At 47.5% G+C, this 27,373-nt stretch overlaps 1 protein-coding gene across 3 annotated transcripts in view; it reads left to right on the plus strand.

Moving 5' to 3' along the window:
* Positions 1-27,373, plus strand: part of RNF207 (ring finger protein 207) — a 36,426-nt gene that overhangs the window by 4,214 nt on the left and 4,839 nt on the right. For 2 of the 3 annotated variants that reach the window (XM_090024022.1, XM_090024023.1), the window contains 13 exons: positions 1-191; positions 13,425-13,557; positions 14,105-14,249; positions 14,417-14,498; positions 15,559-15,634; positions 15,841-15,966; positions 16,385-16,431; positions 17,517-17,589; positions 18,309-18,377; positions 18,937-19,005; positions 19,581-19,702; positions 25,785-25,974; positions 26,719-26,904. In XM_090024022.1, coding sequence (XP_089880148.1) covers positions 1-191; positions 13,425-13,557; positions 14,105-14,249; positions 14,417-14,498; positions 15,559-15,634; positions 15,841-15,966; positions 16,385-16,431; positions 17,517-17,589; positions 18,309-18,377; positions 18,937-19,005; positions 19,581-19,702; positions 25,785-25,974; positions 26,719-26,904 — 1,509 coding nt within the window. Of the gene's footprint in view, positions 192-11,560; positions 11,684-13,424; positions 13,558-14,104; positions 14,250-14,416; positions 14,499-15,558; positions 15,635-15,840; positions 15,967-16,384; positions 16,432-17,516; positions 17,590-18,308; positions 18,378-18,936; positions 19,006-19,580; positions 19,703-25,784; positions 25,975-26,718; positions 26,905-27,373 lie in introns of those variants that run through there. The other variant, XM_090024024.1, reaches the window with a different exon arrangement.

Raw genomic sequence — 27,373 nt, forward strand, 5'->3', positions numbered from 1 at the left:
ATGTCCGGTGGGATCTTCTCTCCACTAGAAAACTTCTATGACCTGGACAATGCCAACTGCCACCCACTGGTTTGCTTCTTATGCCATGAGCAGTACGAGCACCCCTGCCTCCTTGATTGCTACCATAACTTCTGTGCCAGCTGTCTGCGAGGCAGGGCAATCGACAGTCGCCTCACCTGCCCTCTCTGTGGGTAAGAGATGCAAAGGAGTGATTAGCACTAACATGGAAACATGCTGATTTACTAGCTGAGCTTTCCCCTTCCTGGGGTAATGCGGGGCAATGTGCTCTGCAGCAGTGCTGCATAGAAATATTACATGTGGAGCATGCTAGCAAAAACACAGAGACTGTTTTATACATGGATGTCTAAGTTAGATCAGCCAGCAAACACTCAACACAACTGTTGAAGGGTAGGCTTATGCATTTGCTACCCAAGACATCCTGATGTGAAAGTTAAGCGCAATTAGAAACAGCTGCAGGTCTTTCCTTGTGCTTTGAGGGTTGCACGCCTGGGGATGAAAGGGTTCCAAGATGGGGAGCATTTGTGACATTGTTGAATTTGTTTTATGCCTATCTGCCACATGCCCAGTCTAGGATGGGAGCTGGGAGCAAACTTGAAAGCAGACTCTGACACCAGATATTTCTGGGCTGCAGTTTTTTTTACAGTCTGGAAGTCTCTCTCTACTTTGACTCCTGAAGGGTTAATAAGAATCATTCAACTGATGTTACTGAGAACCACTTCAGTGGCCAGGGAATCAAATGCCTGTTAGAGTAGCAGGTCTAAGGACAGGACTGGGCTCCACCTAAACCACCAATATGATTTCATTCCTTCTTGGTGTTATGTTAGTGCAAGTCTTTGTGTAGACACATTTTGGCATGAAGGTGCCCTGTTCCAATTGAGCCCAAGTTGATTCCTTTGGAACTTAAAAAAATACAAGCATCCACATACCATCTTACGTTTGAAAACCCAAGAACTAAGTGCCTTTTTCCAACTAGGTTTAGGGGGGCTTCCTGCATGAGCCTGGAGTGGAGCAGACTCGTGTCTCAAGGGCCACTGTACGACACCTTTGCTGCCTTGCCACCACTTCAACACTAATACATGTGGAAACAAGAAAGTATTGGGGTTCTTATACACAGCCTTAGTGTGTGCCACAGCCACCTTCATCAGCTTCTAGCTGTGAATTCCTCAGTTCTCTCCTTGTGGTTAAGCTCTTTGGTAAAACTGGGTGACTGTTTTGTGGTGCGATGTGGCCAGCTCTGTCTAGCGAAGGGGGTCATTTCTATCACTGCATCACTACCAATAACTTGCACCAGGAATTCAGCTACCATTCCATCCCATACAAATTAAATATCAAAAACCTCAGGTACTCAGAAACATATTAGAGGAAGACGACAGGGATGGAAGATTGAGCACGGGCCCTGGAACAGCGCAGTACGCTGGCACTCTCCTGTTTCACTGTGACCAGGCAACCACTGTCACCTCACAGGCATGTAGTGACAACAGCACAGTGCTGTGTTCTCCAAAAAAGGAGAGAGAATAGGAGGGCAGCTCACTGTCACTTGTTGTAGTAAAAAGGACAACCTGAATTGAGTCAGTAGGAGTTGCCAATGATATTTGAGTCTTTGTGAGGCCAGAGGAGGCAGCTCAGATCCTCCACGCTGGAATGTTTGCTTAAAACTATCCCGAGAGCCGCGGAGGGAGGAGGGAGCCGGGCCGCTAGAACTGGAACCGCCTGGCTGTGCCCGCGTCCCTACGAGCAGTGCTGGAGGAAGGGAGGCTGTTGTCAGCATCAGGTGGGCACCTTCAGCGCAGTCCTCTTAAAGGAACAGGCCTGCTGCCAGTTGAGGTGAACCTGGCATTTCTTAGAAAAATCAGAAAAGAGAAAAAGCTCTGTGTGCAGCCCCTCGTCTGAGGAGTGCTTCATTTCTGGTCTAGTTTTAATTATAAGCTGTTAAAAACAATCCCATTCACCTGAACTTCAGCCAAACAATCAGAGATTAGCTTGCGTACCCTCACAGTGGGGTAGGGAAATGCTGTTATTCCTTTTTCACAGATGGGGAAACTGAGGCACAGACACACCAAGGGCCTCACTTAGGGTCGCCCAGGGAAGTCTGTGGCAGAGGAGGGAAATGAACTGGGTCTCCCGAGTTCAGATTTATGCCCAAATCACTGAGCCATCCTTCCTCCACCAACCTCCATGTGACATTTTCAAAGTGCCTGGGATTTAGTGTCAATTTTCACACGATTTAGGTTCCTAAGTCACTTGTGAAGCTTTCACCCTGACCGTCAGATCTTAGCCAGCATCCTCTGGATTCCTGCACAGAACACCCTTGCCCAGTGGGCGCCTGTCTGCCCTGTGATGGGGCCAGGGAAAGATCTCACCCCGTACCTACCCGCAAAGCATGCAGGCACCTGATTGGGGTTCCCTGGTCACTGCCCCAGCCTATAAGTTATAAGGTTGTCCTCACCCTGACTTTCAGATGAGAATGGCTGCCAAGCCATTATAGCCCCACCAGAATTCAGGAAAGCTTATTGGGCTGCCAGGGATGGGGGAGGCAGTGTCCTCTGCAAACTCCAGAGAGAAGTCTCGGTGCTAGATACAGAGCCACCCTGCTCAGTCAGACTCAGGCCAGATGCTGCAAGGCCCCAAGCGTTCATCTCCCATCCTGCACCCAATTAACTCTGAGCATGTCAGCGCTCAGCTCCCAGCAGGACTGAGCCCCAATGAAAGGGTGTGTAGACACCTCAGCTGCTTTTTCCTTAGCATCATAAAAAAAAGTCCTGGCACACAAGGCTGAGCTGCAGTCCAGCTCACCTCCCTGACACCTGCTGTGCTTATTTCATTCTCAGGTGTTTTTAAAAAAAAAATAGTGAAAAATAGAAAATCCTGCACAATAAACTCTTATGAGATTTTTTAATTATTATGAAACATTTTGAATCTTGAAAAAGCTGCTAGTCCTGCCTGTGAACATTTGGCTGTATTCAGGGACTGATCCATTGACAAGTTTCACTCTCTTCTCCCAGCTCTTAACTACCAAGGTCATCTGCATGTCAGGAGTTTCCAGGTGCTATTAAAAGCTGATTATCCTTTGTCTGTGATGGCATAGTTACCCTGCGCAGTCTGCCTGAGATGACTGTACAATTTGAAACCATTGGGGCTTATTTTTAAATGGCAAATAATCCATGATTCTCAATCAGAAGCCCAAGGTCTCCCAAACCTGCCAAAAATCCTCAACAAAACCTTAAAATCCAAAGAAGTCCAAAGTCACAGCAATGGAGTGGTTATATTTTTGGCATAAATCATGCGTATGATGCTGCTTAACACAATTCAAGGTGACAGCTGCTCAGTGCTAAGAGAGACCAAGCATGTGTTATTTTTAGGTCTTAATTTCTGGCTATTGTTGGTCACGTGCACCTGAGAGGCTCTGAAGAGGCTGTCCAGATATGAATGAGAAGCCTTAGGTTAGATACAAAATGAAAGGAGTTTAAAGGTTTTTAAATTTTTTAATAAAAACTGATCTTCAGCAGCTGGAGCCAACTTTCATTGTCACCACCCAACTCCCTCCCCACTCCTCCCTCTGCCCCAGCCATAATAAAAGACTAACGCTTCTGGACTAGGGAAAGTATTAGTTTTAAGCTCAACAGCCAAGTAGTCAAATATAAGAAACTGCAGGCCCTCTGTACATGTGCAGGAAGGAAACACGGGGATCAAGCTCAGCCAGACTCCTCATGGGCCACAGCAGAAAGCTGAAGTCACAAACAGCCACTGATCTAGGGTCCAATGATGAAACCCCAACAGCCCTTCACCCCAGCCTTGGTCCTAGCTAGTGGGGGAAGCACTCTGGGGAAGAAGCATATCCTTGTTCACTCTGCCCGTTGCCTGGGGTGTAAGCAGGGGCCTACTTAATTTTGCAGAATTTTTGCAGAAACTGTGAAAAAACAGTGTAGTCTGTGATCACCAGGAAATATTGCACTGGCTATGGTTTCCCACAAAATCAAGCTAAAAACTCCCAGTGTAATACACTGTTTTAAAATGTCCCAACGTTTACTGCAATACAAAGACAATTCGACGTCACTGCAGCCACACATCACAGGACTGAGAGTTACTATCTGCTAGTGACAGCCTAAAGTGCTTACAAGGTGGACTTTGTGGTTTAACATAATCCATTACCATGCAAAGAATATCAGGTACTACCAGCAATTTGTGTGTGATGAGCTTGAAATCACACCAGGCACACTTAAATTACGAGTTCTCGTAAAACAGGGTGACATTGACTATCGAATTGAAAATCAGGCCAGACAAGAACTAGTCCAGGCAATAGCTGCAAAGTTAACTCAGTACTACAAGTATGATCAGTCACTACCACCTCAAGTTAGACAACTGGCTGCTACTTTTTTAGTGCTGTTCACATTTTTTTACCCAAATCAGGAGCCTCTTTTGAGTTTTGACCCTCAGCTAATTAAATCAATCCCTAGATGACAGAAAGAACATGACAACAAACGTGCTGCTAACATGAACTTTGTCAAAGAGTGCCAGGTGCTTTAAATGTAACTGAGTTTTGAGATTTTATTTCCGATTGGTTTCCACATCTCTACAACTTGGCCAAACACTGTCTTACAATTCCACCCAATGCAGTGTGCACAATGTGCAATCTCAGTGCATAGGCAAGTCTTCACATTTCAGAGACAGAGGATGTCAGCTGCAACTGCTGATGGATGCTGCATGATAACATTTAGCAACTAAATGAATTGTTTCTATTAAGGTTAGCATTTCTAAACTTTCTGTGGAATACTACATATAATAATAACTTATGATTATATAAAGTTACAGTTCATGCTGAATGTAAATTTATATGTAGAATGTATTTTAATTTAGATTTAAATTTAATGTTTAGATTTATATGATAAATTATATAAAATTTACTTTCTACAGAATTTGCTATTAACTTATACAGTACATGCCTCCATTTTCTGAGTGGTGATATTTCTCTTGCTAGGAAGCTGTGGCTGTTCTGCTTGGTCTCATTTTTAAATAGTCCTTTCCCTCAGCCCTCTGCTCTAACCCAGTATGCTCTCACAGACCATGGGCAGTACATATACTGCTTGCTGAAGGGGGAGGGGAGGTAATCAACTTCTGCATAGTCAATACTAAGCCACAGGACTGGGCTAACCTCTTTATTAAGCAGATTCCCTGGGAACTGATTTGGTCTACGACAGTGAAGGCAATGACTGCTATTTAATCAGAAGGCTGGGTTTGGGTTGTAGCCATGTTGTTTCTAAGGACATAGGCAGGCAAGGTTCTTTGAGTAGATGTGATATCTTTTCTGAGTAGTTGGAAACAAGTTCTTAGCAAGCTTTTGGGCACAATCACCCTTCTTTGGGCATAGGGAGTCTTTGCTGCCCAGACTCCAAGGAATGAGAGAAGCTAAAAGTGTGATAGGATGTCAGTGAGGATATAAATAGGTGGAAATTAGGAAACAAAAGATAAAGCAGAGAAGGAGGGAGGGAGGAGGGAGGGAAAGCACAGGCAAAAAAGCTAATGGTGAGTAAGGGAGACTGCAGTGGTGGTAATTCAAGGTAGGAAAGAGACTCTATGAAAAAGGAAATGGCTGTAGATTTGGAAGACAAAGGACAGAAAAGGTGGTGGGGGGAGAAAAGTGTAAAAGGTCTGGTCTTGTAGGTACCTAGTGAATCAGATGTTTAATCGGATGGGCATTGGGCATGAGTGGGTATGGTGTACTTGCTGCTTTGCTGCCAAGGATTAAAGTAGTGGCTCATTAGGGATAGAGCGCGGAGGTCCAGTCATAATGCAGGTGTTGTCAAATTAAGATGACAAGGAAGGGAACAGCAGAATGCAACAAGAAGAACGGGTCTAGGACAGTGACCAGGGCTCTCTGGACTGTTTCTAATGGCATCCTTGTGCCTCAGATGTCTGCAAAGCCCAACAGATCCCCAAAACTACAGAGTCTGGCTGCCTTGCTGGGCAGGGAGTCTGTAAAACCTCAGTTGGCGTGTGTCCCTCTCATCACATACCACACCCGAGCCAGTGTCTACACACAGCCCCCGACCTCCGGAGAGAATCTTGGAACGTGGCCACTCCTACAAGGTGCCAGCCAAGCCCGAGGGAGCGCTGGCTTACAGCTTAGCATAGACTCATGAAACAGTAGGGCTGGAAGGAACCTCCACAGGTCACCTAGTCCAGTGGTTCTCAACCTTTGGTACCCTTACGTACCTCCTGCCGATCGACACAGAAAAAGTGAAACCAGAATTCCCATCGTGGCACTTCTGGTTTCACCACCACGAGCCGAGTCCCACTTTTTCCTCTCGGACCATGGCCCAGGGCAAAGCAGCCCGTGTGGAGCCTCCCTCCCTGTCCCCAAGCACACTGACAGTGGGGAGTGAAAGCCCCAGCGCACCGGACACTGGTAGGAAGGGTCACAGCTGGAACGGCAAAGATGCCTCCAATCTGCCAGGCAGGGGACAGGCGAAACTCAAAATGCAGCACCTGTGTACCCCCCGCCCATGTCTCACATACCCCCAGGGGCACACGTACACTGACATAGTCCAACCTCCTGCCTGAGGCAAGATCATCCCTATCCAAACCATCCTATAGACATCTATGGTTTAACCTCTGAACAAAACTAGTCAACCCAGACACAAAACCCAAGACATAACACCCTAACCTGACACAAGTAAAGCAGAAGGATCATGGCAAACAGCGTCCTGCAACTGCAAAAGTTGTTAACACATGCTTCAGACACCCCAGGAAGGAGGGCCATGCCCTCACTACAGATGAAGGCAAAAACTCCCAAAGTTCATACCAATCTGACCATAGGGTAAGATTCCTTCTTGACCCCAAATATTATGATCAGTCTGAATCTGAACAGAGGGGCAATCCCTTCTAGCTAAGAACCTCCAGATTTAAGTCCCAGAAGGAGCACTGGCAGACCCGTCAAAATCCTGAGCTTTGGCAGGCAACATCCAGTGTCTCCCAGCTCCATGCGGCAACCAGCAAAGCCCAGAAGCATGGGAAATACCCATAGAAGAACACAGACATAGCTACACCTAGATCATGCCTGACCAGTGGCTGTCCAAACCCTTCCTGAACACCTCCAGTGACAGAGAGTCCACAGCTTCCCCAGGCATCTATTCCGCTGCCTCACTGTTCTAACAGTACAGAAGTTTTTTCCTGATATCCAATCTAATCTTACTTTGCTGAACTTCAAGTCATTGTTCCATGTCTTACTCTGCAGCAAGAGAGAAAAGGTGTTTTCCCTCTTCTTTATGGTAATCTTTCATGTATTTGAAGAATGCTATCACATCCCCTCTTAAGCAACTTTTCACAAACTGCAAGTGCTTAGCTTCTTCAACTTCTCATAGGACTTGCCTTCCAAGCCTTTTATTATTCTTACTGTCCACCTCTCTCCACACCTTTTTTAAAATGTGGAGCCCAAAATTATACACAGTACTCTAGATGAGGCCCATCTAGTGCCAACGCACCATCATCTACTGTGTCTTGCACCCAATTCTTCTGTTGATGCATCCCAAACCACATGCACCTATTGGTCAGCTCTCACACTGCAAGCTCATGTTAAGTCTGTGATCTGTCAAGTTTCCCATATCCTTCTTCATAATGTTGCCATCCATCCAGGGATCACCCAGTTTGCATTTGTGTTTATGATTCTTCTTCTCAAGGTGTAACAGCTTGCATTTGTCAGTACTGAACTTCATCCTGTTAGCTTCAGCCAAACTTTCCAATCTGTCAAGATCCTTTCCAAATGCACTCTTGTCTTCTAATGCGTTTGCAGTCCTTCCCAGTTTCATGTTATCTAAAAACACACTCAAACTCTCATGTCTGGATTCCAAATCATTAATAAACATGTTGAACAGCAGTGGTCCCAGAAGTGATCCCTGTGGGACTCCACTTGAAACCTATGCCACCCTGACATGAACCCATTTATAATTACCTTTTGCTTATGGCTATTGAGCCAACTGTCTATCTACTTTATAGTGGTTTTGTCTAGGCTACGTTTCTCCAATTTGTTTATGAGAAGGTCATGTGGACTTTGGCAAAAGCCTTAGAAGCCCAGATACACTATCTCCACAGCAATCCCTTCATCAACCCAAGCAGTTGCTTTGTCAAAGAAGGGGATCAAGTTCCTTTGGCACAATTCATTCTTAGTAAATGCATGCCAGGAACTTGTGATCAGCCTTTCCTCCTGCAAATTCTTGCCAACAGACTTCCTGAAGAGATACTCTGGTAACTTCCCATGTATTGATGTAAGACTAACTGGTCTATAGATCCCTGGGTCCTCCTTCTGTGCCTTTTTAAAGGACACTACAGTTAGCCCTTTCCAGTCTTCTGATACCTTGTCTGTCTTCCACAGTTTCAGGTATATTATTGTTGAGGGCTCCCAGATCATAGAGTCATAGAAAGTTAGGGTTGGAAGGTACCTCAGGAGGTCATCTAGTCCAAACCCCTGCTCAAAGCAGGACCATCCCCGACTAGATCATCCCAGCTAACTCTTTATCTAATCAGGCTTTAAAAGCCCCTAAAGATGGAGATACCACCACCTCTCTGGGTAGGCTATTCCAGGGCTTTACTACCCCTCCCAGTGAGAATTTTTTTTTCCTAATATCCAGCGTAAACTTCCCTTGCTACAACTTGAGACCATTGCTCCTTGTTCTGTCATCTGCCACCACTGAGAACAGTCCAGCTCCATCCTCTTTGGATCCACCCTTCAGGTGGTTGAAGGCTACTATTAAATCCCCTGAGTCTTCTCTTCTCCAAACTAAATAAGCCCAGTTCCCTCAGTCTCTCCTCATAAGTCCCCTCAGCCCCCTAACCATTTTCATTGCCCTCTGCTGGATTCTCCAATTTGTCCACATCCTTTCTGTATTGGGGAATCCAAAACCTGGACACAGTACTCCACATGCGGCCTCACCAGTGCTGAATAGAAGGGAAGAATCACTTCCCTCTATCCGCTGGCAATGCTCCTACCCATCTGTACTGGTGCATGGGACTGTTCCATCCTACATGCAGGACTTCGTACTTGTCTACTGAACCTCAAGAGATTTCTTTTGATCCAGTCCTTCAATTTGTCTAGATCTCTCTGAATCCTAGTCCTACCATCCAGCATATCTACAATTCCACTAAGCTTGGTATCATCTGAAAACTTGCTTAGGGTGCACTCCATCGCATTGTCCAGGTCATTGATGAAGATATTAACCAAGTCATGTCCCCTGGGGCACTCAACCTGACACTAGCTGCCAACTAGACATTGAGGCCTTAATTACTACCCTTTGAGCCCAACAAGCCAGCCATTTTTCTATCCACCTTACAGTCCATTCATCCAACTTGTACTTACTTAGCTTGCTTGAAAGAATGTTGTGGAAGACCATATCAAAAGCCTTGCTTTTGACCCATACTTTCCATGATCTTCTTGTTGGTGACATACTTGTAGAAACTCTTCTTCTTACCCCTCATATCACTTGCCAGCTGCAACTCCAAGATCTCCTGTGACAGTTTCTTTAGTACCACAGGATGAAGTTTATCAGGCCCTCCCTATTGATTTGAATTCATTCAGACCCATCAAAAATTCTGTCTCTTGTATTTTATCCCACAGCTCATCCCCTTTCTTATCCAAATAATCTGCATTAGGTTTCTGGTTGTCGATTTTTTTTTTTTTGTACATGAAGACTGAGGCAAAGTAGTTGTCGAGTAGCTCCCCCTTGTTTGCATCTTCTGTTAAGAGTTTCCCCTGGCTAGTTAACTGTGGACCCACAGCTTCCTTGATCTTTCTTTTCTGGCCAACAGAGTTATAAAACCTCTCCTTGACTTTAGCCTCCCTGACTAGGTGCACTCATTCTTTGCCTTTCTGATTTTTCCCTGCAGGTTCTTGCTATTTTCTGGTATACTTCCTTGCTGACCTGCCCATTTTTTCATTTCCTGTATTCTTTCCTTTTGCATTTGAGGCATCCTAGAAGACATCCTTGTGCAACCACATTAGTCTCTTGCCAATCTGTGTGTGTCAGAACAAGTTCTTGCGGGGCTTTCAATATCATGCTTTTTAGAAGCTCCCAGGCCTCCTGGGTACTTCTATCCTTTAATCCGTCTTCCCATGGCACCATACCTATTAACTCCTTGAGCTGGTTGAAATATACTTTTTTGAAATCTAGCATTCTAGCTTTGTTGACCTCATGCTTTCCCCATTTCAGGACCTGGCTTTCTGGTCACTTCTTCCCAAGTTGCCCATCACTCTCATACCCTCTGCCAATTCTGCATCCCTGCTGGTCAGTACAAGATAGATGAAGTCTGGTACTACATCCACCCAGGCTCATCTTAAACCAGTTTTGGACATTTTCAAAGTGGTTCATATGCATTGAACTTCTGTTGTGTTACAGATTTGAGCCGGTTTCCAATCACTTCCACTGGTTTGCGTGTAATTTCTGTCCCTAGCCCTTCTCTTCCTTCCACTCTCTGCCTTACTCGTAAATCTAGATGCTGGACCCAGCAGGGTCGTGATCCCAGCTACAGTCATTGCACTCACAAACAGCTAGCCTCTGCTAGATCAGTTCCCAAGCCTTGCAGAGATGGAGATTTTCAGCCTTCCATAAGCCCCGCTGCCCAGACTAGTACCCCCATCTGTCCCACTAGAAAGCATTACCACACGCATGCATACACAGGTTCCAACCCACGCTGTGCACTTTCACTCACTCTGGAGTACATCAGCAAGAAGCAGGTAGAGGCATTCAGCCACATGAGTTCCTGCTTCAGCTTTCCTGGGCTTCCCTCACTCCCTGTACAGCCAGCATTTCTCCCCCAGCAGGTTCTGCACTGCAACCTGCATCCAATACAGACCTGCAGCAGGGAGTCATACTAGCTGTATGGGGCGAGAAGGAAGTGGGGTGGGTGAAGAATGAACTGGATTAAGCTCCACACACCTCTCCCCACACCACCAGCACTCCTTATACTGTACTTCCCACCAGTCCCCCTTGAAAGAGGCCAGTACCCTTATTTCCAAACAAGGGAACAAAGGAGGAGCAAAATGGCTCAACCAATGTCACCCAGCAGGCTGGTAGCAGAGCCAGGTCTCCTGAATCCATCCTACCCACTGAATCCCCTGCCTCCCCCATGAAGCAGCCTTGCTGTGCAGGAGTGTCAGCAAACAAATCTAAGGGGCTCTGCAAGGGGAGGCCAGGCTAGCTACTCTAACTGGCCTTCTATCCTGAGGGCTCTGACTGACTACATGGTAAGCCCCCCAGTTGTAGCATGGCCTAACTCGTGAGACCAAGCAGTGACAGAGCTCTGCCAGCTGCAACAAGAAAAGCCAGGCAGTGATGAAGTCCTGCCAGCTGCAGCAACTTTTAGCTCTCAGCTTGCTGGCAAAGCTGCAGCAGAGCAGGATGTAGCCCTGAGCTGTGAAACCCAATCCCTCACCGGTGACTTGCAGGCAAATCACCATGCGAGTCTGACTTGCCAGTCTCGTTGCGCAGGGAACGCTTCAGAGTTCCTGTTGCCTCTGAGAACCTGCCTTTCAAGAGAGACTCTCAAGAAGGGGCTGGCGTGGCCGGGGTCTGGTGTCTGATTGTCACACTGTTGGGGTCCTGGGTTTTCCTGGAAGCGTCAAAGTGGCGACAGTACAGATATCCAGGATGTTCTTAAAGGAAGTGGCTGACTCTGTGTAAGGGCGATTCCTTTCTAGCTGCTGTTTGCCAGGAATTGTGCACAGTCCAAGCTTCACTGTGAGTGACATGTTTCAGGTCAGAATCTCTAGTCTCTAAACCGAGGAGCCCTCCTACTTGTTCGTCTGGGCGTGTTCTGCTACAGCAGAGCACCGTTGGTAGTGCCAGATGAGCTTAGACCTGGCCCATGAAGGAAGCACTTGAACTGAGCAGGTTTTCTGACTCAGACTAACCATGCCTTTCACCAAGCTTGGAGGTATTGCAGTAATGCTACTGTATTGCTTTGAGCACTGTTCTCCTTGCTTTTTTAGTTTCAACAACGACTGTGAGTTGGGGAAGGGGACGGGTGATGGGGCAAAGGGATACTCAGGAACTGTTTGACATGATTACAGGACTGGCATTTTGTCTTGGGGCAATTTCTGTCTTCTAGGAATTCTGTTTGCTGTTATTTTGGGACAGCTGTTTGGAGGGTTGTTAGGGGAGGGACTACCATCTCAGCCACTCCTATTGGTTAAGGCACCCTTCTCCACAAGTTATCTCATGGTTTATTTTTATGTTAATATTATTTGCACTCTAGATAATTATGCTATGAGAGAATTTTCATACTTAGCATTTTAAGCAAAAGGATTGCTTATTTCACTCTATGGTTAGGAAGCAACAGTTGAAGGAATCTATGCAGCTGAGTCCAAAGCAAAGCATATACAAAAATTATGAAAAGTGCAGGTATAACCATTTAGGAAGTGAGCAATGGCATGCTAGGTTTCAGTATTCCCAATAATGGATAGAGCCAAGTACCAATGATGAAGTATCAACCAAACTGAACTTTAAAACCAGCACTTCCCTGTAGCTGAGCAAAGTAGAAACCTGCAAGCTTGGACTGTTCATTTGCAAAAGCTACCATTAGATCTCTGTTCCTAGGGAGTTGGACCTCTGAGGAGAAGAAATCTATGAAACAGCCCAATGCGCTGTGTAGAGGGTTTAAACAAACTCAGGAATGCTCAGCGCGGTGGGAATGGCCAGGGCTGAGAACAAAGCACAGGATCAAGATGATGCTCAGGATTGCAGCTTAAATGGAAACACTCACAGCAAACAGGAAATGCTCTTTAAGCCTACGGTAAAATGGGCATCCAGCTCTGATGAAAGTGTACCAGTGCAAACAGAGGCACAGAAATTCCAGGTGTAGAGGGCAAAATACACATGGCCACGTTCTGGTTTGCCTTACAATCACGGTCACTAAGGACCCAGGGGCATCTCTGCCCAAGCGCACAGATGCCGGCCTGGCATTTCAACCACATTTCCACTTAACTAAGAAATTATTCTCTACTGACCTCAATTTCCCCCTCTAGGTGTAGAAACATACAGAATCTTTCCACTCTTACTCCAGCTGCTGTGGTAGCACTACAACACACTGTTAGCCAGGCATCACTGCATTGCTCAGAAGTGATTGCAGTGCATGTCCTGCATTCATGCTTTGGAAAGGACTCGGGGATTGCTGGAGCTGAAAGGGGCTCTAGAAAGGCCAGATGCCAACAATGTTAAACCTTATCACTTCACCCTCAGCAGGAGAGTCCTTTGTTTTTACCACCTTTCCTTGAGCAAAAGAGCCATCTCTGTACCCCTGTCCCCAGGTTGTCAGCCCCAGGATTATTTCCTTGAACCTTAGGTTCTGTTTGCATCTGGAAGAGTATTTGTTGGCCAGTGTCAGAACTCAGGGGAACCCTCTGTACTTTTCCTCCTTAGACACCAGTCCATCGTGAAAGGGAACAATGGGCTGCCTCCAGTAGACCGGCTCCTCAAGTTCTTGGTGGACAGCTCTGCAGACTGTGAAGAGGAAGTCCAATGTGCAAACTGTGATATGGAGTGTAAGAAACAGGTAAGGCAGGACTCACCATGCCACCTGCCACAAGGCTCTGCACACCACTTTGCAGAAGAAAACAAAGACAGTCCCTGACTGAAGGCCAGCATTTTCAAAGCCAGGACCCCAGATGTCTAGTCAGGCCCCTGAACAAGTGGCCTAATTTTACCAACTGAAGATCCTCCAAGTCCAAGAAAGGCTAAGTCATAAGAATACTGGTATGAGATCTCATCCTTGGCAATACCAGGGAGGTGGTCATTCTGGCACAAATAGACATGCTTGCATTCCCCACTTCCCACAGCTTGGCCTCCTTCCCTTCAAGACCACAGGAAGGGAGAGTCCCTGGACGATTCAGGAACCCACTTGCTGTGCAAGATGTGAACATCTCTGTACCCCTGTCCCCAGGTTGTCATTCATCCCAGAGCTGACCTCATTCTTAGCCATCTGCACATTCTAGATCTACACTCTTCAATGCAGCAACAAGAACCAGGCCCCATGTCTGCTGAACATGGTGCCAAGGAGACCATGGCCTTTACTCACATGTGTGCACTCCATTTGCCCTCAGGAAATGGACTCCATGTACTTCTGCAACACCTGCAACCAGCCCCTCTGTAACAAGTGCCGTGAGGAGACCCACAAGGCCAAGATGTTCTCTCGCCATGAGATTGTCTCCTTGACCAAGCGCACTAAGGACATCCACAAGAAATGCTGTGAGTACAGCTCCTCTGTCTGCATCCAGAGCAGTCAGCACATGAACAAGCACCATCCCAGGGAGCATAGTTGCAGAGACAGGAATGGGCACAAGCACGTGGGTGTGGCATGAGCAGCCTCTATTCTAGGGTCTTGTTTAACCCCAGGATGAATTTGTCTCTTGCAGCTCTCCATGAGGAGCCTTACATCATGTTTTCCACAGAGAAAAAATCCATGCTCTGCATTAACTGCTTCCGGGATATGCAGGTGTAAGTAGCAGGGAGATTGGCCCCTCTCCTTCCTCTGAGCCTGAACTTTGGGGTGTTACCGCTCTGCAATCTCTCCTCCTTGGCCCAAGACTGCGATATGCCCTTTCACAGGAGCTGGATGTGTGAAAAGTCTCATGGGAGAGTAATGGTACTTTAGCCCCTCTACTCCACAGTTCCAGAAGTTATTGCTAACTAAGAGAGAGAAGGAACATGGTACACTTTGCAGATATGAACATTAAGCCATGGTTCCTACCACAGTGGAGGGCCTTTGAGCAGGGGCATGGGATGCTTAGGAACAGGATCACATGAGCACAAAGCTCCCTCAGCATTGTCTGGAGATAGTACGTTTTCCAGCTTGCCTGCCTGTGTGAGCAGTAAGCCCCAGTAACCAGGGTTGGAAGACCCAAGTCAGGACTGCGTTGGCTACTGGGACTAGGGGTAGTTGTGCTAGAGGAGGGAAGAGGGTCCAGGCAACAGCAACAATATGTAAAGCAGCTAAAACCAACACCCCAAACCAGTCTGACAGCCTGGGGGGGTCATGCCACAGGCCAACACTTGTATCCAGCAGGGAGACAAGAATGCCCAAGGAGAAAGTTGTTCTGCTTTGAAGTGACAGACAGCCCTCATCATTTCCACCTGCAAGGTCTGGGCTAAGGGGTCACTTCCTAAAAGTCAACCAGATGGCAGAGAAGTGCAGGGCTCCAGAGAACTGGGATATAGTGGTATTGTCTCCCCATGGCTGCAAAGGGGAGCCCTGCCCCCCGGAAGCGCCCCACTTGGGGAAGAAGCGTGCCACCCTGCCTTCCAGCAAGCTGGTGTAGGAGCATTCAGCAGGTCTGCATTAGACCTTGCAGAGCCAGCAGTAATGAGCAGTGCCACCCCTAGGGGGACTGGGGGGGGCAGGTAAGAAGGTGGCAGAGAAATGCATGTGAAACAGGGTGGGTCCAACAAACTAACCTGGAGCCAAGTCTGTTAGGTCAGGCTGAGGTGGGTGAGGAAGGTCAGGCAGCATTGCTGCCCACAAGCCTGATTTCCAGGTCTCTGCACTTGTGTATTTCAGAGAGAGCCGAGCCCACTGCATTGACATTGAGACTGCATACATGCAAGGCTGCGAGAAGCTGGACCAAGCAGTGATGGTGGGTCGGGGCTGTGGGACGTACCTGGGATCTGGGGCTGCTCTGTCCAGGGGAGGCTGCTACTGTCAGCACCAGTACTGCATCAATACCGCTGGTTTAAATAACAGTCATTGGAATGGCAAGCAGACTGTGCTGGGCGCTGGCCCTGTCCATGGCCCAGCCTCTAACTATATCACCACAGTGTCTGTACCATACTTCCTTCCTAGGCTGTGAAAGAGCTCCAGACATCTACACGAGAGGCCATCGTTCTCCTCAAAGCCATGATCGAGGAAGTCCGCAACAGTGCCAATGAGGAGGAGACTTCCATCAATTCACTCTTCAGCAACATGCAGGTATTGAGGGGTTGGGAGTGGCTCCTGGTTGAACCTCTACTGCTCAGCTGCCCCAGCAGGCGGAGGGTGATGTGCAGCTATACAGCCTCACAGGGCATGAGCAGCAATGCCACCTCCCAACCCTATCCCCAACAAATCATGCTAAAAGGATCCTCACCAAATCAGTGGACACATGGAGCAGATTACTGATTTAGCCCTGGAGCAGAACTGGCTTTTCCTCCCACAAGGCAGCTGTGACATTAGTGGGGTTACTGACTGGCAGCAGCCTCCTTCCCTGGCAGGTGGTCGTTTCACAGGGAAGAGTACGCGGGGGGAAAGCCCCACCCACTCTGGACCTAGGGGGACTTTGCCGTTAGCAGGGGACTGTAACCTGGAGCCTCAAGTGAAGGAACTGTTTGGCCATCTTTCCTTTTTGCAGGAAAAACTAGCTGAAAGAAGAAAGATGCTTCTGAAAGTTGCTCAGAGGTAAGGCCAGGCTGGACAACTACAGCCTGTTGCACCGGTGTTTGGTTGCTGTCAGCGTAGAACATGGAAAGGGGTGGGGGCAGCCAGCTGTTAGTGCCTGCTGCCATGTTCCTGACTGCAAACCCAGGATTTTATGGGCAGCTGGAAGCTGGACTGGATGGGTTTTAGCATCCTGCTCAGAGGACAAGGTGCCCTCTAGTGTCAGCATTTAGATCACCTGCTCAACTCAACTTGATCAATGAGTACAGTGGAGTCGCATCAAACACGCATTTAACTTACGTGAATTCAACTATACGTGCTCGGCAAAAAAACCCTAGAAAAATAACAATTTACTGTAAATAGTGCAGGCGATTCCTCCCGCCATTCCACTCAACGAACGTATGCCCTGGAGCGAGTGAGAGATGGGAGATGTGAATCTGCTGTTCCCTCAGGTGGTCTCAGTTCCCGCATGCCTCTCAGTGTGAGCATCTCACCGTGCTGAGTGCAATTCTAGTATTTAAAGAGATGTATTTTTTGTACAACATGGCCCCTAAACACAAGCTAACTACTTCATCTGGTGCTCAACCAAAGAAACAGCAATCTGTTCCAATGCTGGAGGAAAAACTGGCTGTGTTGGACTTACTGAGAGATGGTATTTTCAAAAGTAATTCTGACTATACGCGATTTTCGCCTTACGCGTCGATTTTAGAACCTAACCCCTGCGTAAGATGCAAGTCCACTGTACCTCTCCTCCTTCACCACAGTGCTGGCCACTGTCCTGAAGCCTGACTCCCAGCAGATGTGTTCCTTTGTTCCCCTTCAAAGAGAGGCCCTGGGGTCACACTGGAAGCTCCTGCAGGGACTTCCTTTGCGTGCCTGATAATGCAGGCAAGAGTCATAGTCCCGCTTTTTGGTGAATATTTTTTACCACCACCCTTTAAGCATTCTGGAGGCCAGAGATCTGCAGGGAGAGTGCTTGGAGTACAGCAAGATGCCCACCTGCCCCTTTCTGCAAAGCCAAGCTCCAGGCTGGGCTCTGGGCTGGCACTTTCTTTAAGCAGCCCAAGCCCAGGGCTAAGGTTAAATTAATTTTGTCTCACTTGCAGTCAACATGAAGAAAAGGAAAAGGCATTCAAGGAGCAGCTCTCCCATCTGGCCTCCTTGCTCCCTACCCTGCAGGTAAGAGTTGGCATGTGCCCAGGAAACCTTCCTGAGAAGCCTTGATGCACCATGCCACTAACCAGCCCTCTGACAGGAGAGCTGGCTGCCTGGTCTTGGAGCCACAGCAGCCTTTGCCTACTCCTTTGTGATATGCCTCTGGGAGTGCTAGATCAGCATGGCTATGAGCCCTTCCCTGGCCCCATACTGGGAGCCTGGGGAACAAGGGTGCTTGCCAGCAGTTGGCAAGGCCATGTCTTCACAGATCTCTCCGCTCCCAGAAACATTTTCTCAGCAAACAAGCAGTGACACTACTACAAGGGAAACCAAGCCAAAACCCGAGGGGTGCTGAGCGACTGCAACTCCTGTTGAGCTGCACTGTACTCCTGACGACTCCAGCAATGCAGAACTGTACCTATGGGTATCAGTGAAAGCAACAGATAGTCAGTACCTCCCTGGATTTGTCCAGGCCTATGGCTGAAACTGTGCAATCCCATTCCCAGAAGGGTAGCTCTGTTGCCTACACAGCTTGGTTTTGTTCCCACAGGTGGTAGGGATTTTCTACCTGGTCTTTTTGGGCCATATTACCACCCTTGCTGCTGTGACCTCTGCTGGTCCAGCACTGATTGTTTTCACCTGCAATAAGGTGCCCCATGAATGAGAGAAACCTCTTTCCAGGTCTGGAGGCTGGGCATGTCACAGATGACTAAAGTAATACTGCTACCTCTCATCATGCCCAGGTCCACCTGGTCACCTGCTCTGCTTTTCTGAGCTCTGCAAACAAAGCTGAATTCCTGGATTTGGGATACGTAAGTACATTTGGAGAACAGCCTGCTTGCTTGTGCCAGAACAGGCCCAGAGCCAGACATCCCGCCAGGGAACGAGGGCTGGGCAAGCTGCTCTGAGGAAAGAGCAACCAGTACTCTTCACAAATGGCAGCTGAGCACTTTCCCTGAAGTGAGAAAGCTCCTGGCTCAGCCTGGCATGCTCTAGGGGTTTTTGGTCTCCTCTGCACCTTGGTGTCTGCTGAGATGGGGAGGAGAAATGCTGGGATGGGGTGACCTCACCTGAGTAAGAAGCCAGCATTTTTTCCCTGCCGGGCTTCCAGGCAGGAAGACAGCCACACAGATGCGTGCAGGCAACCCTGCACCAAGGCCCCAGGACCCTCACTGCCCCCTGAAGTCCTGAAAATTGGATCAAAAAGTCATTCCCTGTTGACCATGTAAAGATGCAAGTGCTCAAAGATGCACACAGGAAGGTGCCTGCTCCCAGGATTGTGGAGTGCATCTGGCTTTGGCCAACAGGCCGAGCTAAGCCAAGCCATCAACGGTAACGCAAGATCCCCTGTGTTTTACTGGCTCATTTCAGCAACTGATGGAGAGGCTGCAGAAAATAGTGAAGCTTCCACACCGCCTGAGACCCACCCAGACGAGCAAGGTCAGTCCTTTCCTTAGCCCACAGTGCACAGCTGCAGAAATTTCCAGGGCTTTGGTCCTGGATACAGCCTTTGCCTAGTCGTACTGGCACCCGTTCCTGGCCTGCCCTGTACCTGTCTTCACCTTAACTGCAGACCTCCAAGACAGCAGTGTCACACTCTCTGCTCTTACTTCCTCACCTCCCCAGCTCCATGCTGCCACCTACTCACTAATCTTGCACAAAACACCTAGCATCCAAAGAGCTGTCTTCGTCTATAAAACTAAAAGCCCTCCACTGGGCTAGTTCCATCCGGTTCTAATGGACATTTCATCCTTGCCTGCATGAAGAGTATTTTACCTCCCCACCAAATGAAGAGAAAAGAAGGACTTCCCTCATAACTTTGCCTTGCAGTCAGCTGTAGCTGATGCTGTGAATCCTGTCAGCTAGTTCTCAAAGCACAGACTCCTGCACTGCCTATGTTGGTGTCTTTGCCCCAGGGGTGACTGCACTGCCTGGCAGCTGAGCAGCAGAATATTCACCGAGGGGAAAGCCCGGCCACCAGACATGCTAATCTATTCCCTTTTTGCCCTGTTCAGATAAATACCGAATACCGGGCAGAGTTTGCCCACTGCTTGGAACCGCTGCTGATGTTGAATCCACGCCGCTCAGTGGTGGGAAGTGGAGGTGGCATTGGACCTGGCATTAGCAATGGAAACATGTGAGATGCTGCTTCTCAGCTGTATTTGGGGAAGGAAATGACAGACTGCTGGTGCCTCCAATATCAAGCATAACATTTGGAGGAGAAGTATTGAAGTGAAGTTGTAGCCCTGATGGTCTGGGAGTTATGCGAGAGGCAAAGATTTTTTATGGGCGATATCTTTTAATGAACAAACTTACAGAACTTAGACAAGCTTTTGAATGCAAATGTGAAGAATGCTTTCACATTCAAAAGCCTATGTCTTTCCCAATCATTCAGCTGTCCAAGAAAAGATATCACCCACAGAAATACCTGCCTCTTGAAGAAGTCCTAACTTAGTACAGTGTAGGCCAAAAAAGACAGTTTTTGTAAGTGAAAACTCGAAAAAACACACCTTATAAGAATGGTCTTAGAAAGAGGCTGTGACAGGTAGTTGTGCATTGGATTAAATCTCTCACTCTTTAAACCACCAGCCCAGGCACATTCAGAGCAAAGTCACTGCTAGACTCAGAGAGAGCAGCATCCCTCATTACCATGGTCTTTGTGGGCTGGTTTTGAATGGTTTAAATTTGGTAAAGTAACCTAACTTGATACAGGCACAAAGATAACACACAGAGAAGCTTTAGAAAAACTAGCATGGCCCTGACAGACCCATTCAAAGTGGCTTCAACCAAAAGAGCCACCACTGTACATCAAATGCAGAGCCAAAAGAGGTTACAACAGCCACATTAGCCACTGTCCTGAGCAATCTCCAAGAGGCCCACTGCTACAACTTGGAGTGCCAGTTTTACGCATGTGCTAGCATTAAGTAGACCAGCAGGTCTAAGCAGTTAGTGTTCCCAAAAGGAATGGCCCAGTAGCAACAGCTTGAAGCAGGTATCTTGTGGGTCACCCTCTGGAAACTGCCTGCATGCCAGTGTGCTTGGGGGGACCACCTAAGACCTGCAACAGCATACTATTCTAACACAGCCCTGTTTCCTGTAGACGCCAACCCAGAGCACTTCATCCAAATATCCTGCCACTTGAACACAGAGCTCCATCTTTCCAGTTAACTGCCCTTGAGCCTGTCATGGGAAGAGGTGTCCTAGGGACAGAGCCTGCAAACAGCTGTGCTGATTAATGACAGGAATAAGTATAGAGGCTTAAACTGACAATTCCTGGAAACCAGGGTTTGGAGCACAAGGGCAAGCTGAGTGTCTACAGGGGAAATAGCAGGGGACCCAGGAAAGCAGGTCGTCCTTGCTGCAGAGTTGTGAGCACAAGCTGGGGCAGCTCCAGGGAGCTCTGCTTTAGTTTTGCAACAGCTTCAAGCTGTAGCTAGACCCTCACAGAAATTCCCCAGCGTACAGATCGACTCTTCCCAGTAAATATTAGCCAGTTATTTTTACATGACCAAAGACAGATAACATTTGTTCATCAGTGCCTGGCACCTTCCCTAATTCTGCTCAATGTGTAAATCCCACTGCAGGAGAATTGCCAAGATCTAGCAGGAAAACAGCATGCATTACCAAGAAACACCTCCATTACAATAATCATTTACAAGGCTGCAGCCCTCTCTCCTGATCCACAGGAAATGCAGCAAAAGGATATGGATTACATACTAGATCTCATACAACAACTACTGCTAAATTCCCAGCGAACTTGTCACTCACAGCTAGGGGAACTTCCAAAGTAACTGAGGGATGCTGGAGGAAAAACCCTCCTCCCCAGCAGAGATTTAATTGGGAGAAGTCCAAATGCCCACTTAACCCTAGGATACGTTTTACCAAGCTCCCCTAAACACAGGCTCTCAGAACCCAGGTGTGGGCATCTCAGAGCTGGACAGCAAAGGCAGGCTGAGCACCTTGTCTGCCCAACTCTGCTGCTGTGCTCTGTCTTGCAAAGCACACTGCCTCCCAGACACAGATGGGGTGGAAAAGCCGAGCAATGCTAAATTATTGTGACGGGAACTCACTTGCCATCCCAACTAATTAACTGCTCCTGACTGCTGTCCTGGGGCAGAGCTAACACCACTGCAAGTTACATGCTGCAGAAACCGCCTGCCTCACCTGCATGCTGGGTCTCAGCTGAGGCCTTGCACAGCCTATTCATCTGCCACTATTTTTATCAGAATTTCAAAGAACTCTCCAGGGCACAGTTCCCTTGCACTGGATATATTTAGGCCTATTGATGTCATGGGCAGGCTAGGCCCCTCCAGTATGCTCCAGCTGCTCTCTGCACAAACAGAGCAAATAGTTTCTCATTGTGACGCAAGGACAGCTCCTCGTTTCCAGCCAGGCTTTGCAGTGTAAGGAAACTAATGGTTTTGCCGGGAGCTCAGAGAGTCTTTCCTTAGCCCAAGGCACACTTCAGCTACATTTAATGAGCTGCTGCCTTCCACCAGAAGTGGATTCTGACGAGAAACAGGGAGCTGCACCTCAAGAATCCAGCAGAAGCTGCTGAGGGGGTGCCTGGCCACGTCCGCTGATCAGTGAGCATGGATTCGCTGGGTAACGCATAGCAGGTACTGGACATAGGACCACAGGAAGGGGCATTTGAGCACAACAGGTAGTACTGCCTTGCTTTAAGTTTAACGCTTCCTACAGAAGGGTTTGGTGATTGTTAGGCAGGAGACAGAAGCTAAATCATGCTGCAAGTAGATTTTTTGTTTGCTTGTCCAGTTGTTGCTCCTTTACTGTAATGGGTAGCAATTTTCGGATTCAAATCATTTTATACATCTTAATGCATCTTCCTCTCTCCTGAGGCTATTATACAGAAACCAGTATCTCCACTCCAAGGTATTACTGCTGGAACTTACTGATCTCTAGAAGGATTTTCTACCTTGAGCAGCAAGAGAGCAATGTATATGCCTTGTGCACAAAGTAAGACATCTTAAATGTCATTAGTCCAGGGATCATGTACCAAACTGTCAGATGTATAGCACTCTAATTCCTGAACCATGGCAACCTTCTCATCAGTAGTACAAGGAGACTCAAACTTAGTCATAGGTGACAGTAACGTGCAACCCAGCACACTCAGGACCCATTGAAGGGTTTCCAAATGCTGTTCCAAGTGGACACTGGTTCTCCCACCTCAGTGTCATTTTCCACAGCATCATAAACTTTCTGGCTCTGGGACTAGTCTCAGGTTGCAGGCTTTACATACAAAGACATGTTCAAAAGGTACAGTCTACAGGAACAAACCATGCCAATGTGCAGGAAGACTAGCAAATATGGTAAAGACCAGATTGGCTTGGCAGGGTACTCTTCAATGAGCTAACATACAAGAAGGAAGCTTACAAGAAGTGGAAACTTGGACAAATGACGAGGGAACAGTACAAGACTATTAGTTATGGATGCAGGAATGAAATCAGGAAGGCCAATGCACAACTGGAGTTGCAGCTAGCAAAAAACATGAGGGATAACAAGAAGGATTTTTGTAAGTATGTCAGCAACCAAAGGAAGATCAGGGAAGTGTGGGTCCCTTACTATATAGGGGAGACAACCTAGTGATAGATGATGCAGAAAAGGCTGAAGTATGCAATGCCTTTTTTACCTCAGTCTTCCCAGCACAGTTTGGCAAGAAGGTGAGCAGCCAACAGTGGTGAAAGAATAAGTTAGGGACTATTTAGAGAAGCTGGACACATACAAGTCTACGGGGCAGGATGCAATGCACCCGAAGGTGCTGAAAAAGCTGGCTAATGTGATTGCAGAGCTGTTGGCCATTATCTTTGAAAACTTGTGGCTATCCAGAGAGGTCCTAGATGATGGGAACAAAGCAAACATAGTGCCCATATTTAAGAAAGGAAAGAAGGAAGATCTGGGGAACGACAGACCAGTCAGCCTCACCTCAGTCCTTAGAAGACATCATAGAGCAGATCCTCAAAAAATCCATTTCTAAAGCACCTGGAGTAGAAGTTGGTGATTAGGAACAGTCAGCATGAACTCATCAGTGGCAAGTGATGCCTGACTAACCCGATTGCCTTCTATGAGATGACTGGCTCTGTGGATGCAGGGAGACCAGTGGACATGACACACCTTGACTTTAGCAAGGCCTTTGATATGGTTTCCCACAACATTCTTGCAAGCAAGCTAAGGAAGTACATGTTGAATGAATGGACTGTGAGATGGATAGAAAACTAGCTGGATTGTTGGGCTCAAAGGGTAATAATCAATGGCTTGATGTCTAGCTGGCAGCCAGTATCAAGTGGAGCACCCCATGGGTCAGTCCTGGGGGCCAATTGTGCTTAATATCTTCATTAACGATCTGGAAGATGCATAGAGTGCTCCCTCAGCAAGTTTGTAGATGACACCAAGCTGCAGGGAGCAATCGATATGCTGGATTGTAGAGCTAGGATTCAGAGAAACCTAGTCAAATTGGAGGACTTGACCAAAAGAAATTCATGAGGGTCAATAAGGACAAGTACAAAGTCCTGCATTTAAGACAAAACAATCCTACAAACCAGCACAGGCTGAGAACTGACTGGCTAAGCTGCAGCTCTGCAGAAAAGAACCTGAGAGTAGAAGTGGAAAATAAGCTGAATATGAACTAGTGTGCCCCTGCTGCAAAGAAAGCTAATGACATACTGGGCTGCATTAGTCAGAGTATTATTGGAAGATCAAGGGAAGTGATTCTTCGCCTCTATGTGAGGCCACATCTGGAGTACTGCATCCAGTTTTGGGCTCCCCACTACAGAAAGAATGTGAACAAATTGGAGAGTCCAGCAAAGGGCAATGGAAAAGTTTAGGGGGTTGGGGCATGTGACTTCTAAGGAAAGACTGGGGGAACTGGGTTTATGGAGTCTGGAAAAGAGAAGACAGTGAGAATTTAATAGCGGCCTTCAATTCCCTGAAGGGTGGTTCCAAAGAGGATGGATCTAGATTGTTCTCTGGTGGCAGATGACAGAACAAGGAGCAATGGTCAAGTTGCAACAAAGGACGTTTAGATATTAGGAATAAACAGTCTCGCTAGGAGGGTAGTAAAGCACTGGAAGAGGCTGCCCAGAGAGGTTATAGAATCTCCGCTTTTTAAGATGCGGATGGACAAAACCTTGGCTGGGATGGTCTAGTTAGGGCTGGTCCTGAGGTCCCTTCCAACCCTCATTTTCCATGATGTAGGAAAGAAAGACAGAGATGCACTAACTGCAGCACTGAAACAGGAACTCCAATCACATCCTTCCCACTCAATACTGCTGCTGTAATGCAGGGAGCTTTTCCTGCAAGAAGCATCTCTATGCATCAGTAAATCACTGACCACAAATTTCTCTTCGAGCGCGGGAAACAGGAGTGCAGTGCAGGAATGGTCAGCTCAGCTGGGTGTAACAGCCACTCCATTCCACACTGCATCTGCTGAAGGCAAAAGCCTCAGTCTTTTAAGCAATACATACACCTCATTTACATAAATGAAAGGAAAATCAGCCCCATTGACTTCAGTATAGTTACTCAATTTATACTGGGATAAGTGAGAATCAGAACTGCTGATATGACCCCAGAAGAGCTGGCAATTTTGCTGCTCTTCTGTCATTATGGCCACAGATGTTTCACCTTCACCCAAAGGAACAGGTGGTTCCAGCAGCAGCAAGCACACAACCAATCAAGTTAATGAGCTTCCTAAGAACATATCAGAAATTAAAACTGAAATCTGATGTTTGGGGTAGTAAGATCTGCTTCTTACAAATACAGATAGCAGTGGAGTGGCACTGCCTTGACTTAGCAGGACAAGTCATTCTTCTAGCTTAGGCCTTCTCATTATTAACTGCTAATAATGTAATGTTCTTGGTGTAATGCTCCCAGCTAACAGCAGCTGTGAGGTTAACCTCTTCTGTATTTGGTGTAAGGAAGGAACCCGTCACATAGAATGAGGAAATCCCAGCTTTGTCCTGCCCTGTAAGAAGCTCTGTTCAGGGAGGAAGCAGCCTCTCTTTAATAGTGACCAAATGCAGTTGGGAGAGGTTGTTGCCTTGTTCCATAGAAAGGACAAAGGCTGCCAATGTTGTCCCAATAAGCCCATTTCACAGCAGGTACAACTGAGGCAGAGGGAGGCACTTAATGGTTTGGTTTTAATAAAGGGCAGTTTTAGGTACAGTTTCTGACTTGAATTTCTGCCTCCTCTGTTGCTGTTGAAGGATCGCAGGCGGCCAATGCTCCAAGACACTGATTGTACCAGGCTGCCCCCCTTCTTATGATAAAATGTCCATGAGTTCCATTGTCCGAAAGCCAACCATGCATCGGTACATCAGCACCAAGGTCCTGCTGGCTGAGGGTGGAGAGACACCCTTTACCGAGCACTGCCGCAACTACGAGAACATGTACCGGGTAAGAAGGGGGTAGGTGGAGGATGATTTGCCACTGCCCATGATGCATCAGCCCGGGAAGTGTCCTTCTGGGAAGAGGTTCTCTTCACAAAACAGACTCAGTGCCCAAATGGGAAGAAAAATGCAACACAACTCCTGTGACAGTACAGGGCAACCCACACTGAGGAGCAGGGGTGAGAAAGATGGTGAAGGAGCCTAGTTCTCCAGTTAAAGGCTCTCCACTGCTACCAATTCATTAGCACTGCATCTATTCATTTCATCTTCATCGCTTGCTGTTTGGTCATGTAAAAACAAAAAATTAGAAACTTTAGGCCCAATCACAGTGGAGCTACTAAGTGGCCTTGACTAAGCACACTGTCTGCAAGTATGTCCCAGGTGTGTAAATGTTAGGGGCTTAACAAGCTTGATGGCTTTTAGCTAGAACCCAGGTAACGAGGGAGGTGCAAAGTCCAGGCAGACATACAGATTGAAATCCCCAAAGTCTCCTTTGGGACTTGAGAGAGGGAACCTGTCCCATATGCAGTGATCAGGCCTTCTATCCTTCTAGCAGTGACCTGGGTCTCCTGTTAGATGCCTGGGATAAATAGAGATTCCCAGGGAGAATACAGCAGTGGCAAGAAAATCACAGGTATGAGATATTGAAAAACCAACCTTGCCTGAAAAACCTCCCCTTCTCTAGCCAACCCTCCATCTCCTCAGGAGAGAATGGCCCAATCATTCCCCTCCTTTCATGTTTCCAATTCAGACCCTACAGACAGAGATTCAGAACCTGAAAGACCAAGTGCAGGAGCTGCACCGTGACCTCACAAAACACCACTCCCTCATCAAGACGGAGATCATGAACGAGATCCTGCAGAAGTCCCTCCAGGTGGATGTGCAGATCGCCTCGCAGTACTCATCTGTGGAAATGATGCGGAGCATGTTTGAAGAGGTATGCGTCCTATAGCCAGAGGTGCAGCCCATCCACCACCACAGCTGCCAGAGAATGGGGAAGAGGAGTGCTTAGGGACACGTTCTGGAATTCTGCCAGTCCTGAAGCCCAAGTCATCCAGAACCGAAAACCAGTGCCTCTCAGAGTGGGAAGGACAGGTAGCACAGTACTTTCCTAGCACAGCTGGCTTCTTGCCCCACATTTGCATACTTCAAAGTTCCCTTAAATGAATAAAGCATAGGAATGAGCGAGACCAGCGCTGCAGATTCACTTTTCAGGTAGGAAGAGGCGGGCAGAAACATGGTGGACCAGAACAATATTATAATGGAAACATTAGTTTAGATTTAGGTGGAGAGGTCAACATTATCTGCCAAGACTTCTCCTGTTCTGCCAGACCAGAAGTGCCTCCACATCACATTCTCTACAATGGCCACGGCACAGCCCAGAGACTGGCACCAGGTTCCAGTTA

Source organism: Crocodylus siamensis, chromosome 12, assembly GCF_052110815.1.
Source record: "Crocodylus siamensis isolate JL-2025a chromosome 12, ASM5211081v1, whole genome shotgun sequence".
Lineage (NCBI taxonomy): Eukaryota > Metazoa > Chordata > Crocodylia > Crocodylidae > Crocodylus > Crocodylus siamensis.